Here is a 25,013-nt window from a genome sequence, read left to right on the forward strand (position 1 = left end):
AGGCATAATCCACATATAGGAAAATCCATGTACTGCCATCTCATGGTCTAGGGTATTGCCAGCATCCCTAAAAGTTCTCATGTCCCTTTGCAGTCACACACTCCCACTTAAGGCCTGGTGAGTGTAGATTATGACTTGGTGGAATCCCACATTTGCAGACACTGAGTCTGTGTTTTTCATTTTGGAAACTGGTCACTATGGCTGGGCACACTAAGGACTCATTTGTTCCTTCTCTTGGTGGAGTGGAGCCCACGGGGTGACTGGGGCTCAGCTATTCAGCTATTTGCCAGTTGAGACCCAGCTGTGTTATAGATAACACAGCAATAAAACAGGCTCATTTGGACCTGCCCAGCCGCCAAAGCCACACACCCAGGTCTGCATGGAGGACCCTTCCTTTCTTCCTTAGTCTCTGCCTATTGAGAGGCTTGCTCTCGTCTCCTCTGCCCTTTCCACACACCCTCTTCACAAAAGAGAATTGTACTTACTGCCTCCATAGAGCATATTTGGAAAGCGAGGCCCAGGAGCACGCAAAACGCTGTCAGGGCCCACAGACCGGAATGCAGCAGAGTTGGAACTTGAAGGTGAAGGAGCAGTGCATGGGGAGAGGGGATGCTGCTGGCTCAGGTATGAGAATTTGCTGCTCCAAAGTGCTAGAAAATGTGCTGATGGTCTGATCCTAAAGGGCGGTAATGCCTGGAAGACAACAGAACACTGCCTGGGTCAGGTTCTCAAGAGGATTCCTTTCCACACCCTCTGGCTGGTGCATCAGCCTGGGGCCAGCCCCAGCTACCTATCTAGATTGGTGTTGGTATCCAGAACCCCAGTCTGGCTGAACCAGGCCATCTGGCTGGGATTATCTGCCAAGGGCCCAGGCCAGTGGGTGGGCTAGTGTACTGGATAACAGGATCCAGCTGTGGATGGCTTATGCCCCGCCCTGCTACTTACAGTCACAGGCCCACTGGGGAAAATCAGTGAGTCTGCTTTTAGGGAGCCCTAATCACTCAGGAGGGCCCTAAGTCACCCTGAGTCCTCAGTCGGGCTCTGTAGACATGAGGGAGGCCTCATGGAACCTAGGGCTTCCTATCTGTGGATTATAACTTGGAACCTACCATGGGTCGGAGAAGCGGTTTTGGCTCTGAGTGTGGAGAGGTGTCTAGAAAGTTCTCTACTCAGAAATGAACTTGCTGCTGACTGTCTGAGTAGAAGCTTGGGGCCCTGGAGTCTGCATCTGACTCAGGTTCCAGAAGGCTCATGCTGAGCAGAAGAGTCTAGGGCAGAGCTGGCAGTGTTCTGTGCACCCTAGCCACTGGTGGGCCCCAGCCAGCCACTTAGTAGTGTCCCTGGGGACCTGAGGGAGGAGGCGAACAGACTGGAAGTTCTTTTTTTTTTTTTTTTAAAGGTTTATTTATTTATTATGTATACAGAAGAGGGCACCAGATCTCATTACAGATGGTTGTGAGCCACCATGTTGGTGCTGGGAATTGAACTCAGGACCTCTGGAAGAGCAGTCGGTGCTTTTAACCTCTGAGCCATCTCTCCAGCCCCAGACTGGAAGTTCTTACTGGGATCTCAGCAGACAGACTTAATAGCAGGATGTGTGGGGTGAACAGAAAAGAAGTCAAGATTAAGGTCTGGGTTTGGGGCTTCAGGATTGGGTGGAGCCATTCACGGACATGATCAAAATGGGGGCAGGCTGAGAGCTCCAGGGCCATGGAGAGAGGTGGGACTCAGAGGCCTGTGCTGGATGCTGGAAAAGCTAGTTGTTTGGCTGTTTCCTTATTTCTCTACTCATTTGTTTTTGAGACAGGGTCTCAAAAGACAAGGCCTCAAGGTAGCCCAGGCTGGCCTTGAATTCACTAGGTAGCTGAGGATACCCTTAAATTACTCATCCTCTTGTCTAACTCCAAGTGCTGGAATTATAGGTGTGCTTTGCTGTGGGATGTCTTTCTGTACACTGTGAATATGTGTTGCTTTCATTGGTTGATAAATAAAGCTGTTTGGCCAATGATGAGGCAGAATAAGGTTAGGCAGAGCATTCAAACTGAAGAAGGAGATGAATAAGAGCAGAGTCAGGACAGACAATTCGAACTGCCTGAAAAGCAAGGTGTGAAAGAACCAGTAAGCCATGGGCCACATGGCGATACATAGATTAATAGGAATGAGTTAATTTAAATGTAAAAGCTAGCTAGTAATAAGCCTGAGCAATAGGCCAAACAGTTTGTAACTAATATAAGCCTCTGAGTGATTATTTTAAAAGCAGCTGCGTGACCGGGTGGGACAGAGGAAAGCCTTCAATTACAGTGCTTCACCATATCCAGTTTTAGAGATGCTTGTCTGAAACCTGTGTAGATATGGAGAGGTGTTCAGGAAGAATTCCTCATAGGAAATGATAAGTCATGAGCTGTGAAAGTCTCAGGAGTGCTGAAACACACGGGCGGCACCCCAGGGTCTTTGGAGCACTGAGCCCTTCAGCTTCTGGCCCCAGAGAAAGCCTATGGATTTTCTTAGAAACATATACAATCAATTAGGGATGGTGGCGGATGCCCATGATGCCAGCACTCAGGAGGCTAAAGCTGGAGGGCTGCTGTGGGCTCAAGATCAGACTCCCAAGTGCTGGGCTACAGAGCAAGACCCTGTCTCAAAAGGCCACACAAACACACACACACAAGAAAAACTAAAGTCAAGGCCCTTGGAAGAGCATCTACTAATACTGTGGCTATAATCCAAATATTAAAGACCAAATTGACAGTGAAGTCATTGCCTCAATCCAGTGGTGGGTTGGTAACTCCTGTAATTCCATAGTCACACTGAGTGAGATGGAAAGAAAAGATTCTGTAGATAGCCTGCTAAGGATGTAAGCATTCAGAATTTCTCTCTGCCATGGTGTCACGGGGCCTGCTGGGCCAGCTCTTCTTCGTGACCTGAGCTAAAGTTGATGGAAATGCCTAATTGCAATCACAAATCCAAATCCAATGTTATCTTGCACTCACTGAATGTCATGGACTGCTGAAATCTCTTCACAGACACTCTGGTCCCCTACTGAGGACCCCCCAGCCTAAGGAAAGAAGGAATAAGAAGACAAAGAGACCAGGAGAGGAAGGATTCGGCAGTGGCTGGGTTCTAAAAGGAGGGTGTATTTGGGTGTCAGCTATGCTGGTGATAGTTCCAGTATGAAATAAGGGGTCATGGAAATCATGACAAGGTGAATTAGAGGATCATGGACAGGACTAGAGAGACAACCCAATGGATAGAGCCCTAGCCACACAGGCCTGAGGATCTGTGTTTGGATCCACAGAACCCATGGAAAGCAAGATGCAGGCAGCACATGTCCATAAGTCCAGCACTCCTGCAAGATGGGAGACTGAAGCAGGAGAATTCCCCTAGAAGCTCTCAGGCCAGTTAATCAGCAGGGGTGAGAAAGAGACCCTGTCTCAAACAAGATAGAAGGCAAGGACCAACACTCTGGGGATAGAGAAAGTAGGAGGCAGCTAGAAGGGGTGGGTCCCTAGTGTTTAGATGGATCTGTGGGCACATATCCTCCATGTGCTGTAAGAAAGGGTTAGGACCAGTGACCATGCGGAGGAGGAAGGAAGGTGAGGGCAGAGGCCTGGAGAAGCTCCACGTTGGCCCACCCTTCTTCCTTGCGTGCTCCACTTCAAAGTCTCAGTTTTAGCTGGAAGCTTATTAAAGAACACACAGCTGCCTCCCCGATGGTTCCACATTCAGTAGTGTTGGACCAGGTCTGGAAATCCATGTTTCTAACCAACTCCCAGGTGAGGCTGATCCATGGGCCACACTCTAGGCATTTCCAGCGCTTTCCCAAGGCACCACTGGGACTTAGCAGTGGAGCGTGCAACTTCCAAAGTGCTCATGGCAGAAGGGGATGGGTGGACAGAGGAGGGACAAGGGAGGGTGGACAGAGAAGGGGGGAAATGAAGGAAGAACCAGCCTGAGTGAGCCTGACCCCCAGTCAAGATCCCCATCCCTCCCTGAGAGCCCTGACCTTCCAAGGGTCCCTTTGAGTGGCCCCAATGGATCTTAAGGAAGCTTGAGTTCTGGCCTGAGAGACAGAGGAGGGACCCAGGCAGTGTGTGTAGCCAGGAGCAATGACGGAGTGGCTCAGCCTGAGGACTCACTGTTCACCTCTCCAACTTGATCTTGGCTTCTCAGCAGACCAACGCCATGGCCAAAGAAAGAGAGCCAGCTCAAGGGGTCCAGGGCTCTTGGATGCTGTGACTTCTTCTCTGTTTGGCAGACAGCAGGGCTAAAAGAAAGTTCAGTTTGGCAGATGGACCTGGAAACCTGTACAAGGGAAAGACGTGAGCCCACCCCACCCTACCATAGGCTGGCTCTTCCCTAGGAAGCTGGGGGAAAGGCAGGGCATGAGAGCTACACTCTGATCCATGCTGTGCCCCATTTCCTAGCAATTCCTTGGACACAATTATTGAGCACCCATTGTGTATCTGGTGGTGGGTTAGATATGGAGAATGGAATATTAAGCATTAAGATTGTACCCCTGGCTTCCTGTAGTTGACATTCTGGAGGATAAGAGATAAAAAGAGATGCTTGGCATAAAAGTAAGGAATGATGAGAGTGTGACGTCAATGAAATGTCCTGAGGGAGTAAGTCATGTGAGTGGGGAGAGAGTACTGGGGGAATAACAATTGCAAAGGACCTAAGACGGGTACATGGTTGTATGGGAGAGACGTGTGGAGGCATGGATATAGTTGGGTTGGGTTTTTTTTTTTCATTCTTTGGGGGCTTGTCACCCAGCTTCCAAATAAATACATGGAGACCTATTCTCACTTATGAATGCCTAGCTTTACTGTGACTTGTTTCTAGCCAGCTTTTCTAACTTAAATTATCCTATTTCAAAACAAAACAAAAAGGCTGGGCTGTGGTGGTGCATGCCTTTAATCTCAGCACTCAGGAGGTAGAGGCGGGCAGATTTCTGTGAGTTCGAGGCCAGCCTGATCTACAGAGCGAGTTCCAGAAAAGGCTCCAAAGCTACATGGTGAAACCCTGTCTCGAAAAAAAAAATTATCCTATTTCTCTTCTTCTACATTTTGCCTCTGGGCTTTTTGCCTTTCTTTATCCTATATACCTTTCTTATCCTTCTCCGTGGCTTGCTGTGTAGCTGGGTGGCTGGCCACTGGAGTCCTCCTCCTTTCCTCACTCCTCTGTCTTCTCTTCCCAGATTTCTCCTCCTATTTATTCTGTCTACCAGCCCTGCCTATCCTTTCTCCTGCCTCGCTATTGACCGTTCAGCTCTTTATTAGACCATCAGGTGTTTTAGACAGAAAAAGTAACACAGTTTCACTGAGTTAAACAAATGCAACATAAAAGAATGCAACACATCTTTGTATCATTAGACAAATATTCCACAGCATAACCGAATGTAACACATGGCTTCTGGAGAAGAATGAGAGATGGAAGGAAGGGTGGAGGGAGGGGTAGGCTGGCTATGGAGGAAACTGAAAAAAATCAAGCTTTTCCTGTGAAATGGGAACGGTGGAATAACACAGAGCAAAGGAGGGGTGTGGCTTACATAGCTTCAACAAGAGCTTCCGACCGCTCAGTGGGAGACAGAATGTTGGCAACAAGACAGACTAAAGACAGAGGCCAGTGGAGGAAACCTGGAAGAGGGGAGCAGTGCCCTGCCATGGCACAATCTCAAGCGGGTACCTACCCCTAGCTGCTGCTCTGTGCTCTGCCATGGAGCTTCGGGGGGCGGGGGACGGAGGGAGGGGGGACAGGAGGCTTCTCCCAGCCCCTGCCCTGACACTGTCTCCCTACAGCTGGAGCAGTCCATCCGGAGGAACTTGAGGTCAAACCTGCCACAGACCCAGCGGCACACAGCCCAGAATGAGACAGCCACCATGCTGGCACTGGGCACCAACCTCATGAACCAGACCATGGCTCAGACCGACAAGCTGACTGCTATGGAGGCACAGGTAACAGGAGGGCCACCAGGAGGCCAGGCTGTGCCTCAGGCTTCCTTTCTCTGTTCTGGTGTCTATGCCACTATCCCGATGAGGTGTGTGTGGGGGGGGGGGGGGGCCTCTCTGGGCCTGAAGGCCCCTGGCCTCCTCTCCCTGATGACACATTCACATAACCAGCCCTCTCCCTGAGACTGCCGCACTGGGTCTGACTTCTCTGCATGACCTTAATGACAAGACTGTGCTGGGTACTGCGGGAAGGCAACACTGACAAAGCCCTTGCTCCAGGGATTAGGGCACACTGGGAGAACTGGATGATAAAAGACCTTGTGACCTCAACAGGCCAACCAGGGAGTGAGGAAGCAGGGAGAGGGAAGGAGCAATTGTTTGCTAAAGGCCCCCCCCCCCCCCCCCCGTGTGCCAGACACCATGAGAGACCCTGGTTCCAGTTTAGTGCAATACGCAAAGCATCTGTTGCCCTGGAACCCACCAAGAAGGCACGCGGGATACACGGCCCCTGTAGATTACTCCATGGCCATGCCAGGGAGCCAGCACAGCACAGAGAGGGGTGGGGGTGCTGGGTGCATGGGTAGAATGGGAGGCTATGAGTCCGGACAGCAAGGTCGGAAAGACACTGGGACGCCGTGCTCCTACAACCTGGGCCAAGATGCTGGGAAGAACACACCAGACAGGAAGGAGAACAGCGTGTATAAAAGCTCAGAGATAGAGCCTGCTGGCTACTCCAGGAACATGGAGGAGAGCGATGTTCTGGGAGACAGAGCAGGGAGGTATAGAGGGAAACTGAGTCATGGGCCCACAGAAGGATTCTGAGCAAAGGGGCCACAGCATGAAAGGCTGCCTCCGACTGCTTTGTAGGAAAGGGACGAAGGGGATAAGGCAAGAGCAGGGAGCCCTGGGAGGCCAGTGCAGGGCACTGACTGAGAGACAGTAGACAGTGAGTGAGTTGGCTCTCTGTTGCTATGATAAACAACGCCATGACTGAAAGCAACCTAGGGAGAGAAGGGTTTATTTAACTTATACTTCCAGATAACAGTCCATCACTGAAGGAAGTCAGGGCAGGAACCATGGGGGAATGCTGCTTATGGCTGGTCTCCATGGCTTGCTCAGTTTGCTTCCTTATACAACTCAGGACCACCTGCCCAGGAGTAGCATCATTCGTAGTGGGCTGGGCCCTCTCACATCAATCATCAATCAAGAAAATGCCCCACAGACATGTCCACAGGCCGATTCGATAGAAGCACTCTCCTAACTGGGACTCCCTCCATAACTCTGGGCTGTCAAGTTAACAGCTGAAGCTAGCTGGGAGAGGCCAACATCCCATACAGCCTTGGAGGGAAAGGAAATGGTTAGGGGCCATTTGGAAGATGGGGCTGATGGGTTGATGACATGTGGGGGTCAAGGATGTGTCTCTGGAGCCCGAACAGCCTGAAGATTGGCACTGGTGTGCAAAACCAGTGATGAGGAAGGGCAAATCAGACACCAGCTAAGTCAGGTAGGGCCCGTGGTAAGCTAGTAGCTATGGAAACTAATAGCTTAGGACTCTGCAGTGGGTTGACAAGCTTCAAGTAGCAGGCCCTTGGGCCTGTATAGCACATGCCCCCACAAACCTCCTGCTTTGTGGGGACAGGTCCTCAACCAGACATCACACATGAAGATCCAAATGCTGGGGAACTCACTGTCCACCAACAAGCTGGAGAGACAGATGCTGATGCAGAGCCACGAGCTGCAGCGGCTGCAGAGTCGCAACAGGTGAGCAAGGCAGGGCTGGAGCTGGGGCGGGAAGCTGGAGCCGGCCAGTGTCGGGATGGGACCGGGGCCTGGACTTGCATTGGGGTGAAGGACCGCTGTGGGATGGACCTAGGACTAGGGACAAGGCTAGGGTGAGGTTAGGGCTAGGTAAGGATCAGAACTGGGCTTAGAACCCAAACAGGTGCTGGTGATGCTAGAGCAGGCTAGCCCAGGCAGCACCAGGCCTGGCTCCCAGCATTTGGCATCAACAGAGACTGTGCATTTTCCTTTGATTTTTTTTCTGCCCCACTTTGCTTCTTTGTGTGGTACTGGTGATCGAACCCAGTTCCTTGCACATGCTAAGTAAGCTCTCTACCTCTGAGTCAACCCTCAATATCCCCCTGCCCCCGTCCCACACACACACACACACACACTGCCCTTGTTTGGAGTTTTGTTTTTGTTTCATCAGTTTGTTTTGCTTCAGCCGGGTTTTCACTATGTAACCCAGTTGCTTCAGACTTACTATCCTCCTGCCTCAGCCTCAGGGACTAGCATGAGGCTTGCCCCACCACACCCATCTCCCTCTTTCTGTTTTAAATTTTCAGTACTTTATTAAGATACAATTTTCACATCTTACAATCCACATTGTGAACTTTCACTGGCTTCCATAACCGTAAGTACACAAGCCTGCCCTGATCCATCCACATGTCCTTCCTAGACAAAGCAGTTCCCAGCATCCGTCCTCACTGTCAGTCTGGTGCTCTGTACAAGTACGCACTGGAGACACCTGAACTTACACAGACAAAAACAGTCTTTACCCTGGGGCAGAGACAGGCAGGGAAATCTGACACCCAAGGCCCATAACCTGCTTCTGCAGTTGAATGATGCACACACCTTGTTCCGTTCTCCAACTTCCCAGAGTTCCTCGGTGTCTGTTTCCCAGTCCCCAGTCAGTGGACATCAAGGTCGTGTCCAGCGTTTTACTGATCTACCCAGTGGTACACAAGTACTCTCATCTCCCACAGACAGTAGAAAACTCCTAAAGAAGGAGAGCTGAGTGGAAAGGGTCCTTTTCTTAAATGTGTCTTTGCTTTTTATACCAAGATATGCCTTGTGCTTATTGTGCTAATAGACCCACGTGATATAAAAGCAAGTGGCCGGCTCAACTCAGAAGTGGAATATTCACTTAATATGACCCAGGGCCTGGGTTCCACCCCTAGTACTAGGTGAACAAATATAGAAACACCAGCAGTGCAAGCCAGTCACAGGTACCTGTTCTATCGGAGCCCAGCCTTGTTCCTCTGCTCACACCTATATGACTCCACAGCCTCTCAGCCTTCCTTGACTTGAGCTACTGAGCACCTCTGAGCCTCCGCGGTGTGTACAGTTGTCATACTCAGGGTGTCTGTCTCATTCCTTCCAGACATCCACACTGAGGCTCTTAGCATCTTTCCACACCCTGTCTGTCTGTCCCCAGCACCTCCATACTGCCGTGCGTTCCTTTCTTCTTCCTCTCTTTTTTGTCTCCCACACTTGGGGTTCTATCTACCAGAGGTTCTGCCATGCCATGTTAGTCCCCACCTCCTCTTCCTCACGCCTTACCAGTACCTCCATCCTCCACCTCCATCCTCTCCGTGGCTGTAGCACAATCCTGGGAGCCCCAGAACAGAACGGACCCACCAGTCCTGGCTGTTGGGCATCTCCTATGCCTCCCTTTCTCATATATGAGCAGTATCATGCTCACACTCCCTAGAGACTAGCTCCTTTGAGGGGAGGCACACCAGTCATAGACACAGCTTCTGGCCTTTGCTTGTGACTATTTGCTTGTTGCTGGGTCCCACCCTGTTGACCTCATTTCTCTACTCACTCCTATTCATGTGACTCCACAGCCTGCCTCTCTCTCTCTCTCTCTCTCTCTCTCTCTCTCTCTCTCTCTCTCTCTCTCTCTCCTCTCTCTCTCTCTCTCTCTCTCTCTCTCTTGCTCTTGCTCTCTCTCGCTCTCTCTTTCTTGATCTGAGCTACAGTGGACACAGACTACCAGGCTGTGTGACCCTGTGGCAGAGTCACACACTGAGCATCTCTGAGTCTTTGCACAGTGTGTATAGCTGTCATACTCAACCCCATGGAAGCTGGGGATGGGGTGAGCGCTGCGGGTAGAGAGACTGGGCTCACCCCTGTGTGTCCCACCTGGCAGGGCACTGGAGAGCAGGCTGCAGGCTTTGGAAGCACAGCACCAGGCCCAGATGAACAGCCTCCAAGACAAGAGGGAACAACTGCAGAGCCTCCTGGGCCACCAGACTGGAGCCCTGACTAACCTGAAGCAGAATCTGCAGGCCCTCAGCAGCAATTCCAGCTCCCTGCAGCAGCAGCAGCAGCAGCTGATGGAGTTGGTTCAGCGGCTGGTTCGCATTGTAGCCCAGGACCAGCGCCCTGGTGAGCAGGAGGGAGTATGCATGGGCGGGGTGGAGAGCCACAGAGCGGAGGGAAGCTCCTGTTTCACTCCTGGCCTCGGTTTCCCCATCTACTGAATAGAGATGAGAACAGCCCAGACAACCGCAGCCTACACTGACTAGTCTGTGTCCCAGCTCTTTTTTTTTTTTTTCCTTTGAAACAGGGTCTTATCTGATAGCTCTGGCTTGGAACTTCTTATGTAGACTGGGCTGGCCTCAAAGATCTACCTACCTCTGCCTTTCAAGTGTCAGATTAAAGCCATGTGTCACTATACTCAGCCATCCAGCTCCTCTTGCTTGGCTTGCTACATGCCTCCCTGAGCCTCGGTTTCCCCATAAAATGGAGGAGTCAGACACAATGAGTCCCAAGAATTTGCTGCCCTTCATGCTCCTGCTTCTGGGCTTAGAGAGCCATATGGAAGCGGAAAGAAATGTGGCGTCCCCAGACTGCCATAGAGAGACATGCCTACCTTGCTCCACAGCCCTCTTTGGCATGCCCGGTTCCATCTGCAGTCACTCAGTCAACAAGCATTTATTGAGCACCCACTGTGTGCCAGGCAGGGCTTGGGGGGGCAGGAACCCAGCAGCACACAGCTGCCGTGGTCTCTGTCTCCTGAAAACTTTCCCACCGCTTGCCAGGTCTCAGTGGGAAGGAGGAGGAAATGCCTCTTCACTGAGGGCCCACTGTATCCCAGGCACTCTTAGCTATCCACCTACAGCTTCCACAGCTCAGAAGGCTAAGGGGCTGAGCTGGGAAGAGGGCACTTCAGCCTAGGGCCAGCAGCAGCACAAGAGGGGCTAGGTGGGGTGGGACTTCTTTTAGAAAGCACAGACTAGTATGGAGTGGATACTGGCCTAGCTTGGCGGGGAAAATGCCAAAGGGGAGATGCTCCTGCTGTAGGACAACCTGCAACCACCTTGGAGGAGCTGGGCCTTCAGTAAGGTACCCAGCTTTAAGCATCTGAAGGAGTCCCAGCCTGACAGGAAACCGGAGCAGAGGATCCCACCATGACTTCTCCCTCAGTCCAGCAGGCCAGGGAAGCCATGAATAGGAGAGGTAGATGCCTTCTAACCCAGAAGTGACCAGAAGCCATTACGGGGTTGTGTACAGCCCTGGCAGCGAGACAACCAGAATGAGTCTCGCAGACAGGGACAGGGCCTGGGCTGGTGCCTTTCTCCACAGGCCCACAGTTCTACTGTCTTCTGCTGTGGCTGAATGTCTGTTCCCGGAGCCCAGTGGGAGGTTGTGTCAAGCACTCATCACTCACTGTCCAGACACCTGTCCACTTGCCTGACTGTCACCAGGAAAAGGCTTTCGGGAGTTCCTTTCGCCCTCTGGACAGATGGAGAGCCCAAGGGAGATGGTGAAGGGAAGCTGAGCAAAGGATGAGTCAGGGCGTGCTGAAGCCTGGTGGAGAGTCAGCGTCCTCTTCTGCAGAGCTTTCTCCCTGCCAGGGGTACCTGGGGAGAAGAGGGGGGAAAAGCCCAGCTATCTCAGGGAGTCAGAGTCACACCGTGAGGACAGGGTCACAGCCTTGCCCGTGTGAAAGCAGCATCTGTCAGCAGTCCATTGCCCAGTCTCCCTGTACTCAGCTGTGACACCCAAGCCCTGGGAAGGGTAGAGAGGGGAAGGACCAGCCAGTGGAGAGAGCAGGGTTCAAGCCTGGCTGCTTCCCTCACCTCTCAAGTCACGTGACCTCTCACTTACATGGTAGGACAGAAGCCTCCAGCACATCTGTGCAGAGGACACAGTAAAGGCCACGCTGACAGGGACTCTGCATGGTGCCCAGGGCCAGGAGGGAGTAGAACAGGACAGGGTTAGCACCCAGGCACACATTCCATCGAGCTGTTTCATGGCCGTATCAGTCCTGTTTTATTTTTATGCCGTCCCCGGAATCATTTTTTCCTGACCCCAAGATGCTCGCAACAGACCCTGGCTCCTAGGAAACCCTCCAACACGACAGTCCCAGGTAAAAGCACTTTTATTGGACTGTTATTATTGCTATTATTCACTGAAGAAATGGGCTGTGGACAGAGCTTCGGAGAGAGTAGCTAGAAACCGGAGGCCAAGCTCCCAGCTCTGCCCTGATTTGTTAGGTACAGCATGGCCTGTTCCTGCTTATATCTAAGCCATTACCTCCCCTGTATTTGTCTGGCCTCCCTATCCCTATGGGCTGTGGGGATCTGGGGGCTGCTGACATGTTGGTACTAGAGGCCCCTACTCAGGAAACATTCTAGACATTTCATTTGTGGTATGGAACAGCCTCCTTCAAATGTGTCTTACAACAACAGTATCTGGGAGCCACCATCCAGGTACAAGGCCCAAACAGGAAGTCCCACCCCCAGTAGCATCCTGTCTTTTTATTTGTATTGATAACCATCCCTCCACAACTTCAGCTCCATCCTTAGGTCCCTGCCTCTCAAAGAGATTGGCTTCTAGTAGAATCATATCCCAAGCCTAAGTGAGATAGACAGATGACTTTTAACTCCCTGTATATCCAGAGGGTCATGGTAGATTCCAGTCATTAAATTAATAGCTCTCAAGAACACTTTGCTTGGGGAATATATATGGACCCTTGAAGGCCAGTCATCAACTTCCAGAAAGAGCAGGATGAGTGGTCTCTAACCGGGGCTGCAAGGAGATCCAGCCTGTTGGTGGGCCATAGGAAAGCCCAGGTCCCTCCCAAAGGCACTCCAGGAAGGGGAGGCTGGGATCCCTTAAGTCAGTCCTCATCCTGTGCTTCAGTTTCCGGCCCTGGGACATGGGAAGTGCCCTCTCCATGTGCTGGAGCTTGGCAGCTTGGGCATCCCCTGCTCCAGCCCGATCCACTCGGGCAAAGCACTCTGCCAGAGCCCTGAGTCAGGTCTCTCCGGCTGGCATTTGAAGCTGCTGAGTCTGCAGAAGCCCAGGCTTCTTGCTGTTCTTCCTTTCCTCACCCTGTCTGTGCCAGCGCCCCTAATCTCAGGGTGGACACCGATGAGCCTCCCTTCACCCCATCCCCTGCAGAGAGCTGTTCCTACCCGGGGATATTGATAGCATGCTGCTCCCTCTGCACAGATACCCACCCCCCACCTCGCCTGGATGGTCACAGCTTACCCTCCCCTCCTGGAAGAGACCTTCTTCATCTTCCTGTCCCCATCCCTCCCCAGGCAGAATGTGCACAGAGCAAGCAGGTGTGCCAGCCTAGTCTCTTCTTCTTCTTCTTCTTCTTCTTCTTCTTCTTCTTCTTCTTCTTCTTCTTCTTCTTCTTCTTCCTCCTCCTCCTCCTCCTCCTCCTCCTCCTCCTCCTCCTCCTCCTTCTCTCTCTCTCTCTCTCTCTCTCTCTCTCTCTCTCTCTCTCTCTCTCCTCACTCACTTCCAGCTGATGTTTTCTCCTCTCTCCCTCTCTCAGTCTCTCCCTCTCTTCCTCCTCCCCTTCTTTCTCTCCTTCCTTTATTTTGAAACAAGATCTTACGATCCAGGTAGGTCTCAAATCCAGACGCTCCTACCTCTGCTACCCAGTGCTGGCCTTCCGGGTGGGCACTGCCATGCCTGTGTTACAGCTGACGTTTGCTTTGTCCCGCTGCAGTCTCCTTAAAGATACCTAAGCAGCTGCTCCAGGACTGTGCAGAGATCAAGCGCTCCGGAGCCAACACCAGCGGCATCTACACCATCCGTGTGGCCAACATGACAAGGCCTCTCAAGGTTAGGCGCTCCTGGACGGGGTCTTTGACATGGTGCTGAGCCGAGAGCTTCTCTGACAGACCCTTTCACTGCACAACATCAATACTAGGCTTTATCCCCGATCTGAGAGCCCAGAGAAGGCGGGAGCTCTGTTTCTGGAAACTGGCACCAGGCAGGTTTCTGAGGAAGGGATGAAGCAGAAGTTCACAAAGCTGGCAGTATACCCATCACCATCTTCTCCAGAACCAGGTTTCTAAGCCAAGTCTCAGGAAACTGTTCTTTGTTGGTAAAGATGGCTGGCCGCTCATGTCACGGATGGCCCTGGGCACTCCTGTTTATCTTTGCCCAAGCAGGTTATTCTGTTCACACAGTCCCGGAGAAGCAGGAGTTGGGTCTGTGAAGCTGGTGATGGGCTAATGGGGGAGGGGGCATCCAGTGAGAGGCTCCAAGGGTGCCCTGAGCTTGACAGTCATCTGTCTGTCTGTCCACCCGCCCCTCCCCCTGCGATAGGGGGTCAGGGGAAGTACAGATGCCAGGAGCGAGGTTTGGGGCAGGCCAGAGGGAGTGGAAGCAATCCTTTAGGGAAAGTTCCAGTCTGACTTTTCTGCATGCGTTGAGGGCAGTAGCCTTGTTTGACCCCAGCTTGACTTTTGTGTTTCTACATAAGCTGCCACACTCCCCTTTCCACACAAAGAGATCAAGCCAAGGACCTTGCCCTGGCCAGTCTAGCCGGTTCTTCAGAAAACTCTTGCTTTCCTGGTATTTACAGGCATCTGGATAAGGCGAGTGTCTCTGGCTTCCCCTTTACAATACTGATAAGGCTTCCTTTCCAATGGGCTTTTACTCTCTGGGTGTGAGCACTTCGAAAGTAAATGTGTCCTGTGAAGTTGAGTAAGTTCAGCTGCGGTGGAATGTGGGCAGATGTGAACGGCTGGAATTTGGAGCCTCTGATGGAGACACAGGAGGTAGCCTGGGAGACAAGAGTTCTGAGCACAGATCTCTGTGTCTTTGGTCTCTCTTAGCTGCACACCTCTCTGAGCTTCCCTGTACCCTTTGCACTCGCCACAACAGCTGCCTTCCCTTCCCTTCTTCTGGGGGTCTGTTGAGCCCTACTCCTGCTTCTCTTTCTCCCTCTCCCCCTCTCTCTCTGAAAATTCCATCCATTTCTACTTAGAAGTACATCATCACTTGATACCCTCTTCCAAAGCCACCTCCTCCAGGAAGCTTTCCAGGAGTCTCCAGTGACTACCTCCTTGTAGCTACCCAAGCAGTCATACTCCCAGTAGTCAGCTTGCCCTATCAAAGCCTCCTCCAAAGCCAGCCAGCCCTGTGATTTATCTATCTCCTATTTACCAATAACTCATTTAGTGCAGGGCCAGGCAATATACCCTTCTTCATTGTCTGACGAACATGTACTGAACCAGTTGGAAGAGTGTGTGAGCAAATCTAGGCTGAAAGATTGAGCTGAGCCAGGCTGCAAGCCCTCTGAAAAAGGGGACCTTTCATCTATTCATACATACAACCCCTGCCTTGAACAGAGTTTAGTGTATAGGTGCTCAGAAGACATTAATCCAGTCTGCCCATAGAAATAGCGAGTCCTGCGTCTACACTGCATCCAATTCCCTCTGCTTGCTATGGTTTGACCTCATGAGGTCATGAGCCAAGTACTTGGTTTTTGGCTAGTGGTGCTATTCTGGAAGGTTCTGAAAAGTATAGACAATAGAGCCTTCTTAGAAAAAGTGGGTCAATAGAAACGCATATATCAAGGTTTAGTCCTTCTTCACTCTGTTTCCTATCTACCATGAGTCAAAGCAACACACACACATACACACACACACACACACACACACACGCACGCACGCACGCACGCTCTCATCACCATAATGTTCTGTCCCATAATGAATGCCAAGCAGCTGTGTCCCAAAAACACTCTTAAGCCATGAGCAAAATAAGTCCTTCCTCCCTCAAGTTGTTCCTGTCACGTGTCTAATGTGAACTTTGACCCTGGCTGCACCCCTGCAGTACTAACAAATCAGAAGCACCTCGTGTGTGTGTGTGTGTGTGTGTGTGTGTGTGTGTGTGTGTGTGTGTGCGCCTCTATTCGGAATGTTTTCCATGGTTTATATCATTTGCAGAGGAGAACTGGGGCATAAAGAGTTCACAGTATTAACATCCCCACTTCACAAATGAGGAGGAGGTTCTTAGAGGGTGTCCTTCTCCTGCCTCTCACCTGCCTCCTTGAAAGATAATCGAAGTGAGTGGGGAGTCTGAGTCTGGCTTTTCCTGATGCTCTTGACCTCAGGTTCAAGAGCTGGAGAAGGGCAGAGTTCAGTCAAGTTACATTTAGGCTGGCTTGTGGCACCTTCAAGAGCTTCCAGCTGTGCTGTGTGTCCCTCTACCAGGTGTTCTGTGACATGGAGACTGACGGAGGTGGCTGGACTCTCATCCAGCGCAGGCAGGATGGAAGCATGAGTTTCCAGAGGACTTGGGAGGAATACAAAGAGGTAATATGCTGTTCTGGGGGCTCCCAGCCCAGAGCCTGTGAAGAGGATGCTGTGGGTGGGAACTGGTTTGCCCTTACCTCTCCCCAGGGCAAAAGCCCAGCTCATCTAAATCTGGGCTCATTTGCTTTTCCAAACCCCGACCTCAAATTGAGCCCTCTTTTGACATTTCTCACATGTGTCCTAAGAATGGAATTTTATTTTTGTTTTAATATTTGCAAAAGTAACACATGCACATTGGTAACACTTTTTAACGACTCCCAGGAGGGACTGGGGAGGTAGCTCAGTAGTGAAATGCTTCCTGGGTGAACACAGGAACCTAAGTTTAATCCCCAGAACCCATAGAAGAAATCTGGGAAGAGTGGTACAAACCTGTGGTTCCAGATCTGGAGACACAGACAGACAGATCCCTGGAGCTCAAAGACTAATCAGCCTAGTGAATCGCCAAGCTCCAGGCCAGCAAGAGATCTTATCTCAAAAACAAGGAGGACAACTCCTGAGGAGTGACCCCTGGGGTTGACCTCTGCACTACACACACACACACACACACACACACACACACACACACAGTGCACACACACAACACATGCGCATGTGCAAAGCACACACACAGCCCACATTGAACACACATGCACACACACAAACACACATGCATATGCACGCACAGCACATGCTCATGCACATACACACACACACACACACACACACACACACACACACACAAGAATAATGCAAAGAATGAAATGGGGAAAAAAACTCCCCATCATCTCTGACTATATGACTTAAATTAACTTCTTCCTCCTCCTCCTCCTCCTCTTCTTCCTCCTCCTTTTCTTCTTTTCTTTTCTTTCTTTTTTTTAGATAGGGTCTCTCTCTCTCTCTAGTACTGGCTGTCCTGGAATTCACTATGTAGACCAGGCTGGCCTAAAACACACCTGCCTCTGCTTCCTGAGTACTAGAATTAAAGGCTCTATGAATTTCCTCATCTTTGTATACATCTGTAACACATCTACAAAACAAATTTTTCTTCTTCTTCCTCCTCATCTTCTTCTGGATTTCCTGTATTTCAAGTTGACCTCAAAGTCTCCTTGTAGTTGACCTTCAACTTCTGCTCCTCCTGTCTCCACCTTCACAACACTAGGATTATAGGGGTAATTCTCCAAGGTGGGGCTGCTGCCTCTAGGAACGCGTGTGTTGTATAGGATGGCAGCGAGGGCTGAACTGCCTTCCAATTTTACCTTTTCAGTTAAATTTTGAACACAGGATTTTTGGCAAGCTGACTTAAAAGCCCTTAAAGTTTTCAAAAGTAAAAGAACTACAAAAAGATATTCACAAGCAATCGGTGTCCACCAGCCATCTTCCAGACAAAGACTTGAAGCGTTAAGCAGCCGGCAGATCAAGACCACAGCAGACTCTGTGTGCCCCTGTCCTTGGTCCTGAGCAATTTCTCTGCCAAGGTCATCGGTTTCTTGCTACCCTGGAGCTTGGGTCACAAAGACACTCTGAGGACTTATGGCCTTGCATTTCTCTGTTGCTGAAACTATTGGGCCTCTCTCCTGCCTCTGGGAAAATGTGCTCCTGCCACTCCTGCCCGGCAGCTGGCTCAGCTGCTCAGCCGCTTCCTTCCTGCTGAGGCTTAACTTGCAAGCAGCCGAGTCCGCAACTATAAAGCAGAAAGCTCTGTGAATCTCCCCACAGGCTCACCCATGTGACTGCCCTTCACACCTAAATACCCATCTTCCTGGAAAGCCCCCTGCCCCCTCTCCCTAGGTGTGTCTCCAAAGGTAGTGGCTGTTCCTTCTTTATGTTTATTTTATTATCTGTGGGTGTGAGTTTACTTGTGCGGTGTACACACACACACACACACACACACACACACACACACACACACACGTGGGTTTGCGCTCCCAGTCACGCTAGGAGGCCAGTGGAGGGTGTCAGGTATCCTGCTCTGTGACCCCCTTTCTCACTCCCTTGAGTCTCTTACTCGCCTGGAGCTAGGCTGGTGGCCAGCAAGCCTCTGTGGTCCTCTTGTCTCTGCTTTGTGCGTGGGGGTCGGGGATTCTACCTCAAGCCCTCATGCCTGCACAGCAATTGCTCTTCCCCGCTGAGCCAGCCCCCTACTGTTCCAATCTCCATCACCACAAATGAGTTTTGAGTGTTTCTGACTTTGGAGGAATGTGATTTCAGTTATTTTTAGCGGGTTTGAATTTTACAAACACTTTATCTTTGGTCTCTGGGAGGGAGCCCCTGCCCCAGGCCCATGCACACTGTTCTTATGAATTTGCTCATCAGGCACTGACCTTGGATAAGTGGCCATGGAGCCTGGGCTGGCCCAGCTCCTCAGACACAGACACCCCCGCCCCATCCCTCTTCAGCACACAGCCACCCTTTCCTCTCCTCCCCCACAGGGTTTTGGTAATGTGGCTAGAGAACATTGGCTGGGCAACGAGGCTGTGCACCACCTCACCAGCAGGACGGCCTATTTGCTGCGTGTGGAGCTGCAGGACTGGGAAGGCCGCCAGACCTCCATCCAGTATGAGCACTTCCAGCTGGGCAATGAGAGGCAGCGGTACAGGTGGGCTTGGGGCCCAGGCTTGTGGGTGGTTTGGGGTCCCAAGGCAAGTGGCTGCAGAGTCTTCACCCAGGGTCATTCCCTGGGCGTTCTCCTTCTTCCACCATCTGGCCCCCATTTGGGTGCACGTCACGGGATCTGGAGGTGGCTGCTTAGCACTCAGCACATCTTGGCCACTGGGTGGGGTGAAGAGACTGTCACTGACGCCACCGTGCCTAGAGCAAGAAGGGATCTTCCAAGGTTAGTCACCCCATTCATTTACAGACAGCAGGAGTGGGGACTGACTTCTCAGTTTGTCCTGTGCCCTGTGGTAAGGTGCAAAAGTCCCCACACTGGGAGAAAGGAGAGGAACCCTCCCCAGCACTGCCATTGGCAGCTCTGATCAGCATCCTCTGTGCTCGTCAGCGGTGTTGGGAGCAAGGCTATGGTCAAGTCAACAGGCTTCCCGCCCCTTCCTCTGCCTGGTTTATGGTGTGTGGTAAGGAAATGAAGCATTTCCCAGGTACCTGCTATGTTCTGGATACAGTGTAATTCTCTTCTCATGTCTTATGAGACAGACATTACTATACATGGTTTAATGATAAGGAAACTGAGTCTTTTGTCTAAAATGACAAGTTAGATGGATCCTGGATTTGAACTTAGTTCTCTCCCTGTTATCAAACCCACTGTGTCTCCACTCTCTGATGTCGCCCCTCTGAGACACCTAGTGATCTTTAAATTAAGCCAGTGTCTTGGCTATCTTTGAATGGGGCCAGAATGAGCTCATGGACTCACCCATGGGGCTGCAAAGATGCCCCCTGACATCTGTCCCCTCTATAACTGCAGACAACTTCCGGAAAGCTGAGGAAGCTCTTACTTCCCCCCAGGGAATTTCCAAATGACTCTCCCCCTGTAAATTTATGCCTAGGGACTCCCCTGGCATCCCTCTCCATACCTCTCTTTTCTTACGACATGCCCTAGCTTCCTCCAGCGGAGTGGGCCTTCCACCTACCCTGTTGCTTGAGGTGCAGGAGGCAGAGCTGGAGGAAGCATCTCTAGAGCTGTGCAGGGCTGAGCCGGGAGCTCCAGATCCTCCGAGCTGATCAGGGAGAACTTGACACACCCTGCTGGTGCCTACTGATGCCAATGACCCTTAAAGGAAAGGCCATGTCCCACCTGCACCCCTTTCTGAGTGACCCTGAGCAAATCCCTCTACCCTTTCATTTGCTGAGTGGACGCCCTGATCGTACTCCCCCGCCCCCCAGGTAAATAGAATCGTAGTAGCTTTTCCTGTTGCAGCCTTCGTATACCACCGGCCTGCTCTGCGAGTGCCAGAGTCTGGCATCATAACCTATGGTAAGGCACCTAGCATTTGGTGAGTGTTGGGTAAATGTTGGAGATCTTTAAATGCTAGATTCAAAGGCAGAACTACACCACCCCAACATCTGTCTAACAGTCTACGAGGTTTGTGTTCCACCACACAAAGTTGTGCTCAGGCCTCTGCCTTCCCTAAGCTCTTGCATGCAGAGTGGTCTTTTATACACCTCTGGCTTTGTCTCTGAACCATGGAGAGCTCCCTGCGGCCCGCTCTGTCATGCCTCAAAGAGCAGCATGTACTTAGCAGGCTGCAGAGCCCTAATGACAGGGTACTGAAACTTGCCCAAGGTCAGGAGTGTGCTGGTCACTTGGCAAAGACTCTGGCCTGGACCTACCTCCTCAAAGCTGCTCATATCCCAGTGTGGTAATAGTGTGGTAGGGGATAGACATGTTCACGGGCAACCCACTTCCTCCAGAGAGGCAGTAGCTGCCAGGGTCAATATCCAGGGGCTGTATCAGGACAATCAAAGAGGTCTCCTGGGAGGGGCGAGGCTTTTGTTTTGGAGGGGAATCCCAGAAAGTTAAGTGTCCTCAAAAATGGCAGGAAGGGATGGAAAGATAGCTCAGTCAATAAAGATCATGCCTTTCCAGCATAATGATCCAAGTTCAATCCCAGAACCCAAAATTTTAAAGCCAGGCATGGAGGCACATGCTTATACCCCGAGTGCTGGAGAAGTGGAGTCAGGAGGCTCACTGGAGCTCACTGGGCCAATGAAATAAATACAATGTCTCAAAAAAATTTTAAAAAAATGCCTGAGGAAGTCACCCGAGATTGTCCTCTGGCCTCCGTATGCACACAAACATATATGTACACTTGTATACACATACACACACACACACATCTACACACGCACACACATACATCCAGCTGGATTACACATCTCCTAAACCTGAATAAAATATTCGCTAGGGCTTCTGGGGCCATAAAGTGTCCACTTATAAAGGAAAAGCCAGAAAGACTGGCTTGGAGGTGGGCATGGGTGTCCTGGAAACCATTGGAAGGCCTGGAAACTGCCAAAGGAGGAGCAGGGGGAGACGATGACAGCTTGTACTGGGTCCCAACTCCAGGTCAGCAGCTAAGGTGGGAGGACCCACAGAAAAGCCCAGAGGAGGGGATGAAAGGGCTAGCAGCGACAGGCAGGAGGCGCCCTTGTTTGTCAGATGCAGTGACAGGAACCCTCTGAACATGGTGGGACACGCTTCATGCTCTCACTTGGGAATTCACAAGAGATTCAAGTACCTGGGTTTCTTCAGGCATACATGATCAAAGTGAGGTTTCCTGGACCCTGAGGTCCCCAGAGAATCACTGACTCCCGTTCTGGTTCCCAGAAAGAAGAGGGACATGACTGAGTTTAATGGCCAGAGGAAGAAGCCAGAGCCTGTAAGTGGGTGGGCAGCCTGTGAGTCCCCTCCCTGGAGCCTCTAGCTGGCTCCACCTCTATGCAACACTGGTCTTCAGGACTAGAGCAGCACATTTAAGGGCACACTTGGGCCTTCATGGCTGGTCGTGAATGCCCTGCCTTGCCACAGACAGATAGAGCTTCTGGGTGAGAGGCATGGACTGAGCCAGCCATATAGAGGCCCCATGCTTCCTTGGGCCCGCAGGGCTGGCTGCGAGGTCCTGCCCTGGCTGTCCCAGCCATCTGCTTCCCTCTACTATGGAAGCATCTTAGTGGCTCCCAAGTCAACCCCTGCCTCGGCTGCTCAGGCAAGATTTTTCAGCCAGACTCACCTGTCCCAAGGACTAAATCCCCAGTCCCGAATGTATATGGCTCTCACCAAGCCCCCCCTCACCCCCACCCCTCAGTGTACTTCATCTGCTGATGTCACTAAATCACAAGGTGAACAAAGTCACAGTAAGTCTCTTGTCACCATTTGAATAAGTGAAGACACTAAGCCTCAGTGGGGTGAAGATGCTTTCCCAAAGCCAGGCAGTGACCAACCGGCCATGCTGGGGTTTGAATGCAGGCACTCGGCCCTACCCCCATCCCACAGTCGTTATCACCCTGTAGGCTTGGACATAGTCACCAGGGATACAGAGTCTGGCAAAGAATTAGAAGCCCTCTGTCCCCTAGCTGGGGGTTTTCTGAGTGTTGATCCATGGGGGCTGGTGTGTCCAGGGAAGGCTTTCAGGCAGAGGTGTGGAATAGAGCGGCTGCAATGCATTGAAGTTACAGGGCTGTGAGCTGGCAGGCAAAGGATGCAGCCCTGCCCATACCAAGCCACTCCAGACTGGACCAGATCTCTGACAGTAACTGACTCTGAAAACCGAGCAGCTTCCTTTGGTTCTTGCATCCCCACATCCTCACGTAGAAAGAGGTATTGTGAGGTGTAAATGGAAATGAGTTAGCCCTTTCAAGACATTGTAACAATGCCTAGCCCAGAGCAGAGATGCTCAAAAGATGCTGACTGCTGTCCTTATTCTGTGTCTCCCGCTCAGAGCTCTCTAGGACCCAAATTCAGGAAATAAGAAAGAGCCAGCAGCAGTAAGTGCTGTGACCCCAGGGAAGTGAGGAGGGTCACCAGGAGGGACAATGGCCTGGGCATCAGAGCAGGCTGTTTCCCCTGCAAAAACATCAGGAAGGAAACGTTGCCAGAACAAAGCCCTTTGGGGAGCACCAACCTGACTCTGCACCCCTTTCTTACCCTAACCTCTCTCCTGGGCTTCTAGCCTCTCCGTGAACGCTAGCAGCAGCTCATCGGGGCTCAAGAACAGCCTGGCTCCACACGGCACCAAGTTCAGCACCAGCGACATGGACAATGATAACTGCATGTGCAAATGTGCTCAAATGATGTCTGGAGGTGGGTGTGTTCAGATGTCTGGAGGTGGAGGAGGGTATGTCCAGATGATGTCTGGAGGTGGGTGTGTTCAGATGTCTGGAGGTGGGTGTGTCCAGATGATGTCTGGAGGTGGAGGAGGGTATGTCCAGATGACGTCTGGAGGCGGGTGTGCTTAGGTGACGTCTGGAGGTGGAGGAGGGTATGTCCAGATGATGTCTGGAGGTGGGTGTGTTCAGATGTCTGGAGGTGGAGGAGGGTATGTCCAGATGATGTCTGGAGGTGGGTGTGTTCAGATGTCTGGAGGTGGGTGTGTTTAGATGACATCTGGAGGTGGAGGAGGGTATGTCCAGATGACATCTGGAGGTGGGTGTGCCCAGATGATGTATAGAAGTGCGTGTGTCCAGATGATGTCTGGAGGCGGTGTTCCTGGTGAAGCTCCAGACAAACCTCCCTCTTCCAGGTCACTGGAGTCCTCATGGGGTTGTACCTCCTATAGAGACACCCCTAGATTTCCTTAGAGACCAGCTGGGAGACACCAAGAGTAGCTCCAGGAAAGCATGATGTCCATCAATTGTCTGAGGATTCCCCTACTCCCCAGGCCAGGTGGAAACAGCATGGGGGAGAGCAGAGGCAGGAAAGGCAGGTCCATTCCACACCTCCGTGTCAGGCAGTGCTCTGGCAGGAGCAAAGGCCGGGGGAAGGAGATGGGATAGGAGAAACGCAGGTGGAAGAGACTCAAGTCATAGAGAACAGGGCCAGAGGAGGCCAACAGTGACACAAAGTGGCCGAGGCAGAGAGGTGCAGATGTCGGCAGACAGAGCAAGGAGAGAAATAAAGCCCAACAGATGGGCAGGAGGTGTGCAAACCACACTGGAGACCAAGCCCCACGGGAAGACAGTTCAGCAAGGACAGAAACCACACAAGCAAGATGACACAGACAGAGACCTCTAGAGAGAACAACGGGAAGACATGACAGAGCATGGTAGGAGGTCGTCGAGGGCAAAACAGGGAGATAGGGGTGTCAGAGAGACAGCAGGAAGTCACAGAGGGGCCTGAGCTGTGACCAGAGCCTCTGCTGCCCTCCAAAGCTCTGGCCTCACCTCTGCCCATACCCAGTCCACTGCCCTCAGCAAGCTGGCACCCAAAGACAACAGTCCACCAGCCCTACCCTCCTAGAATCCAGGCCACCACATCCCACCTCCCCCAAACTCTGTCCTCCTTCTTCCACTAGGGTGGTGGTTTGACGCCTGTGGCCTTTCCAACCTCAACGGCATCTACTATCCAGTTCATCAACACTTGCACAAGATCAATGGCATCCGCTGGCACTACTTCCGAGGCCCCAGCTACTCACTGCATGGCACACGCATGATGCTGCGGCCAATGGGTGCCTGACACACAGCCCTACAGAGACTGATGCCGTAGGAGGATTCTCAACCCAGATGGCTCTGTGCAAGCTGGGCCCCACCCAGAAATCAGTGCCCAGGGCTCATCCTTGACATTCTAGGACACCAGAGACAACTTACCTTGCCCCCAAATTACAAAGAGTCACCTGCCTCCCTGTGTCCGTCCATTGTGAAATGTTGGGTGCTCGAGGCACGGCCTCTGTGGTACCTACACTCTTCCTCCTCCTGCCAACTGCAGGGACGCCTTGCCATGACCTGAGGCAGACTGAACTTGACACCTCAGAAGGTGGGGTTGCAGCAGGTGGGAGAAGCTTGCAGACTGGGGGTGCCCTCCTCCAGGGGAGGCTAAGAGTCTATTCTCCTTCTCCAATTCCAAGTCTCCCCAGCCTGGAGATCACAGCAGACTCTCTTTCCAAGGCTTGGGCACTGTTCCCACTCCCCTACCCATGACCCCAGTGCCAGCCTTTATTTCCCGGTGCTCTGGGGCTCCTGGACTTCAATGGCTGACAGTCAGGTCTCTCAGAAGCTTCTAGAAGTATGAGAGGGATCTTTTTACTCCAGTGTGCCCTAGAGTGTGTTCCACAGGTAATAACCA

The 25,013-nt window shown here is 51.7% G+C and overlaps 1 protein-coding gene across 1 annotated transcript in view; it reads left to right on the forward strand.

The window, feature by feature from the left end:
* Positions 1 to 24,552, forward strand: part of Angpt4 (angiopoietin 4) — a 35,522-nt gene extending 10,970 nt beyond the window's left edge. Inside the window, exons 2-9 of the mRNA XM_059259660.1 lie at positions 5,799 to 5,954; positions 7,588 to 7,709; positions 9,883 to 10,121; positions 13,708 to 13,823; positions 16,205 to 16,306; positions 18,715 to 18,881; positions 22,906 to 23,036; positions 24,247 to 24,552. Of these exons, the coding sequence (XP_059115643.1) occupies positions 5,799 to 5,954; positions 7,588 to 7,709; positions 9,883 to 10,121; positions 13,708 to 13,823; positions 16,205 to 16,306; positions 18,715 to 18,881; positions 22,906 to 23,036; positions 24,247 to 24,407 (1,194 nt within the window). The 3' untranslated portion in view covers positions 24,408 to 24,552. The remainder of the gene's footprint in view (positions 1 to 5,798; positions 5,955 to 7,587; positions 7,710 to 9,882; positions 10,122 to 13,707; positions 13,824 to 16,204; positions 16,307 to 18,714; positions 18,882 to 22,905; positions 23,037 to 24,246) is intronic.
* The last annotated feature ends 461 nt before the right edge of the window (positions 24,553 to 25,013 follow it).

Source organism: Peromyscus eremicus, chromosome 4 (assembly GCF_949786415.1).
Source record: "Peromyscus eremicus chromosome 4, PerEre_H2_v1, whole genome shotgun sequence".
In the NCBI taxonomy this organism is placed as follows: domain Eukaryota; kingdom Metazoa; phylum Chordata; class Mammalia; order Rodentia; family Cricetidae; genus Peromyscus; species Peromyscus eremicus.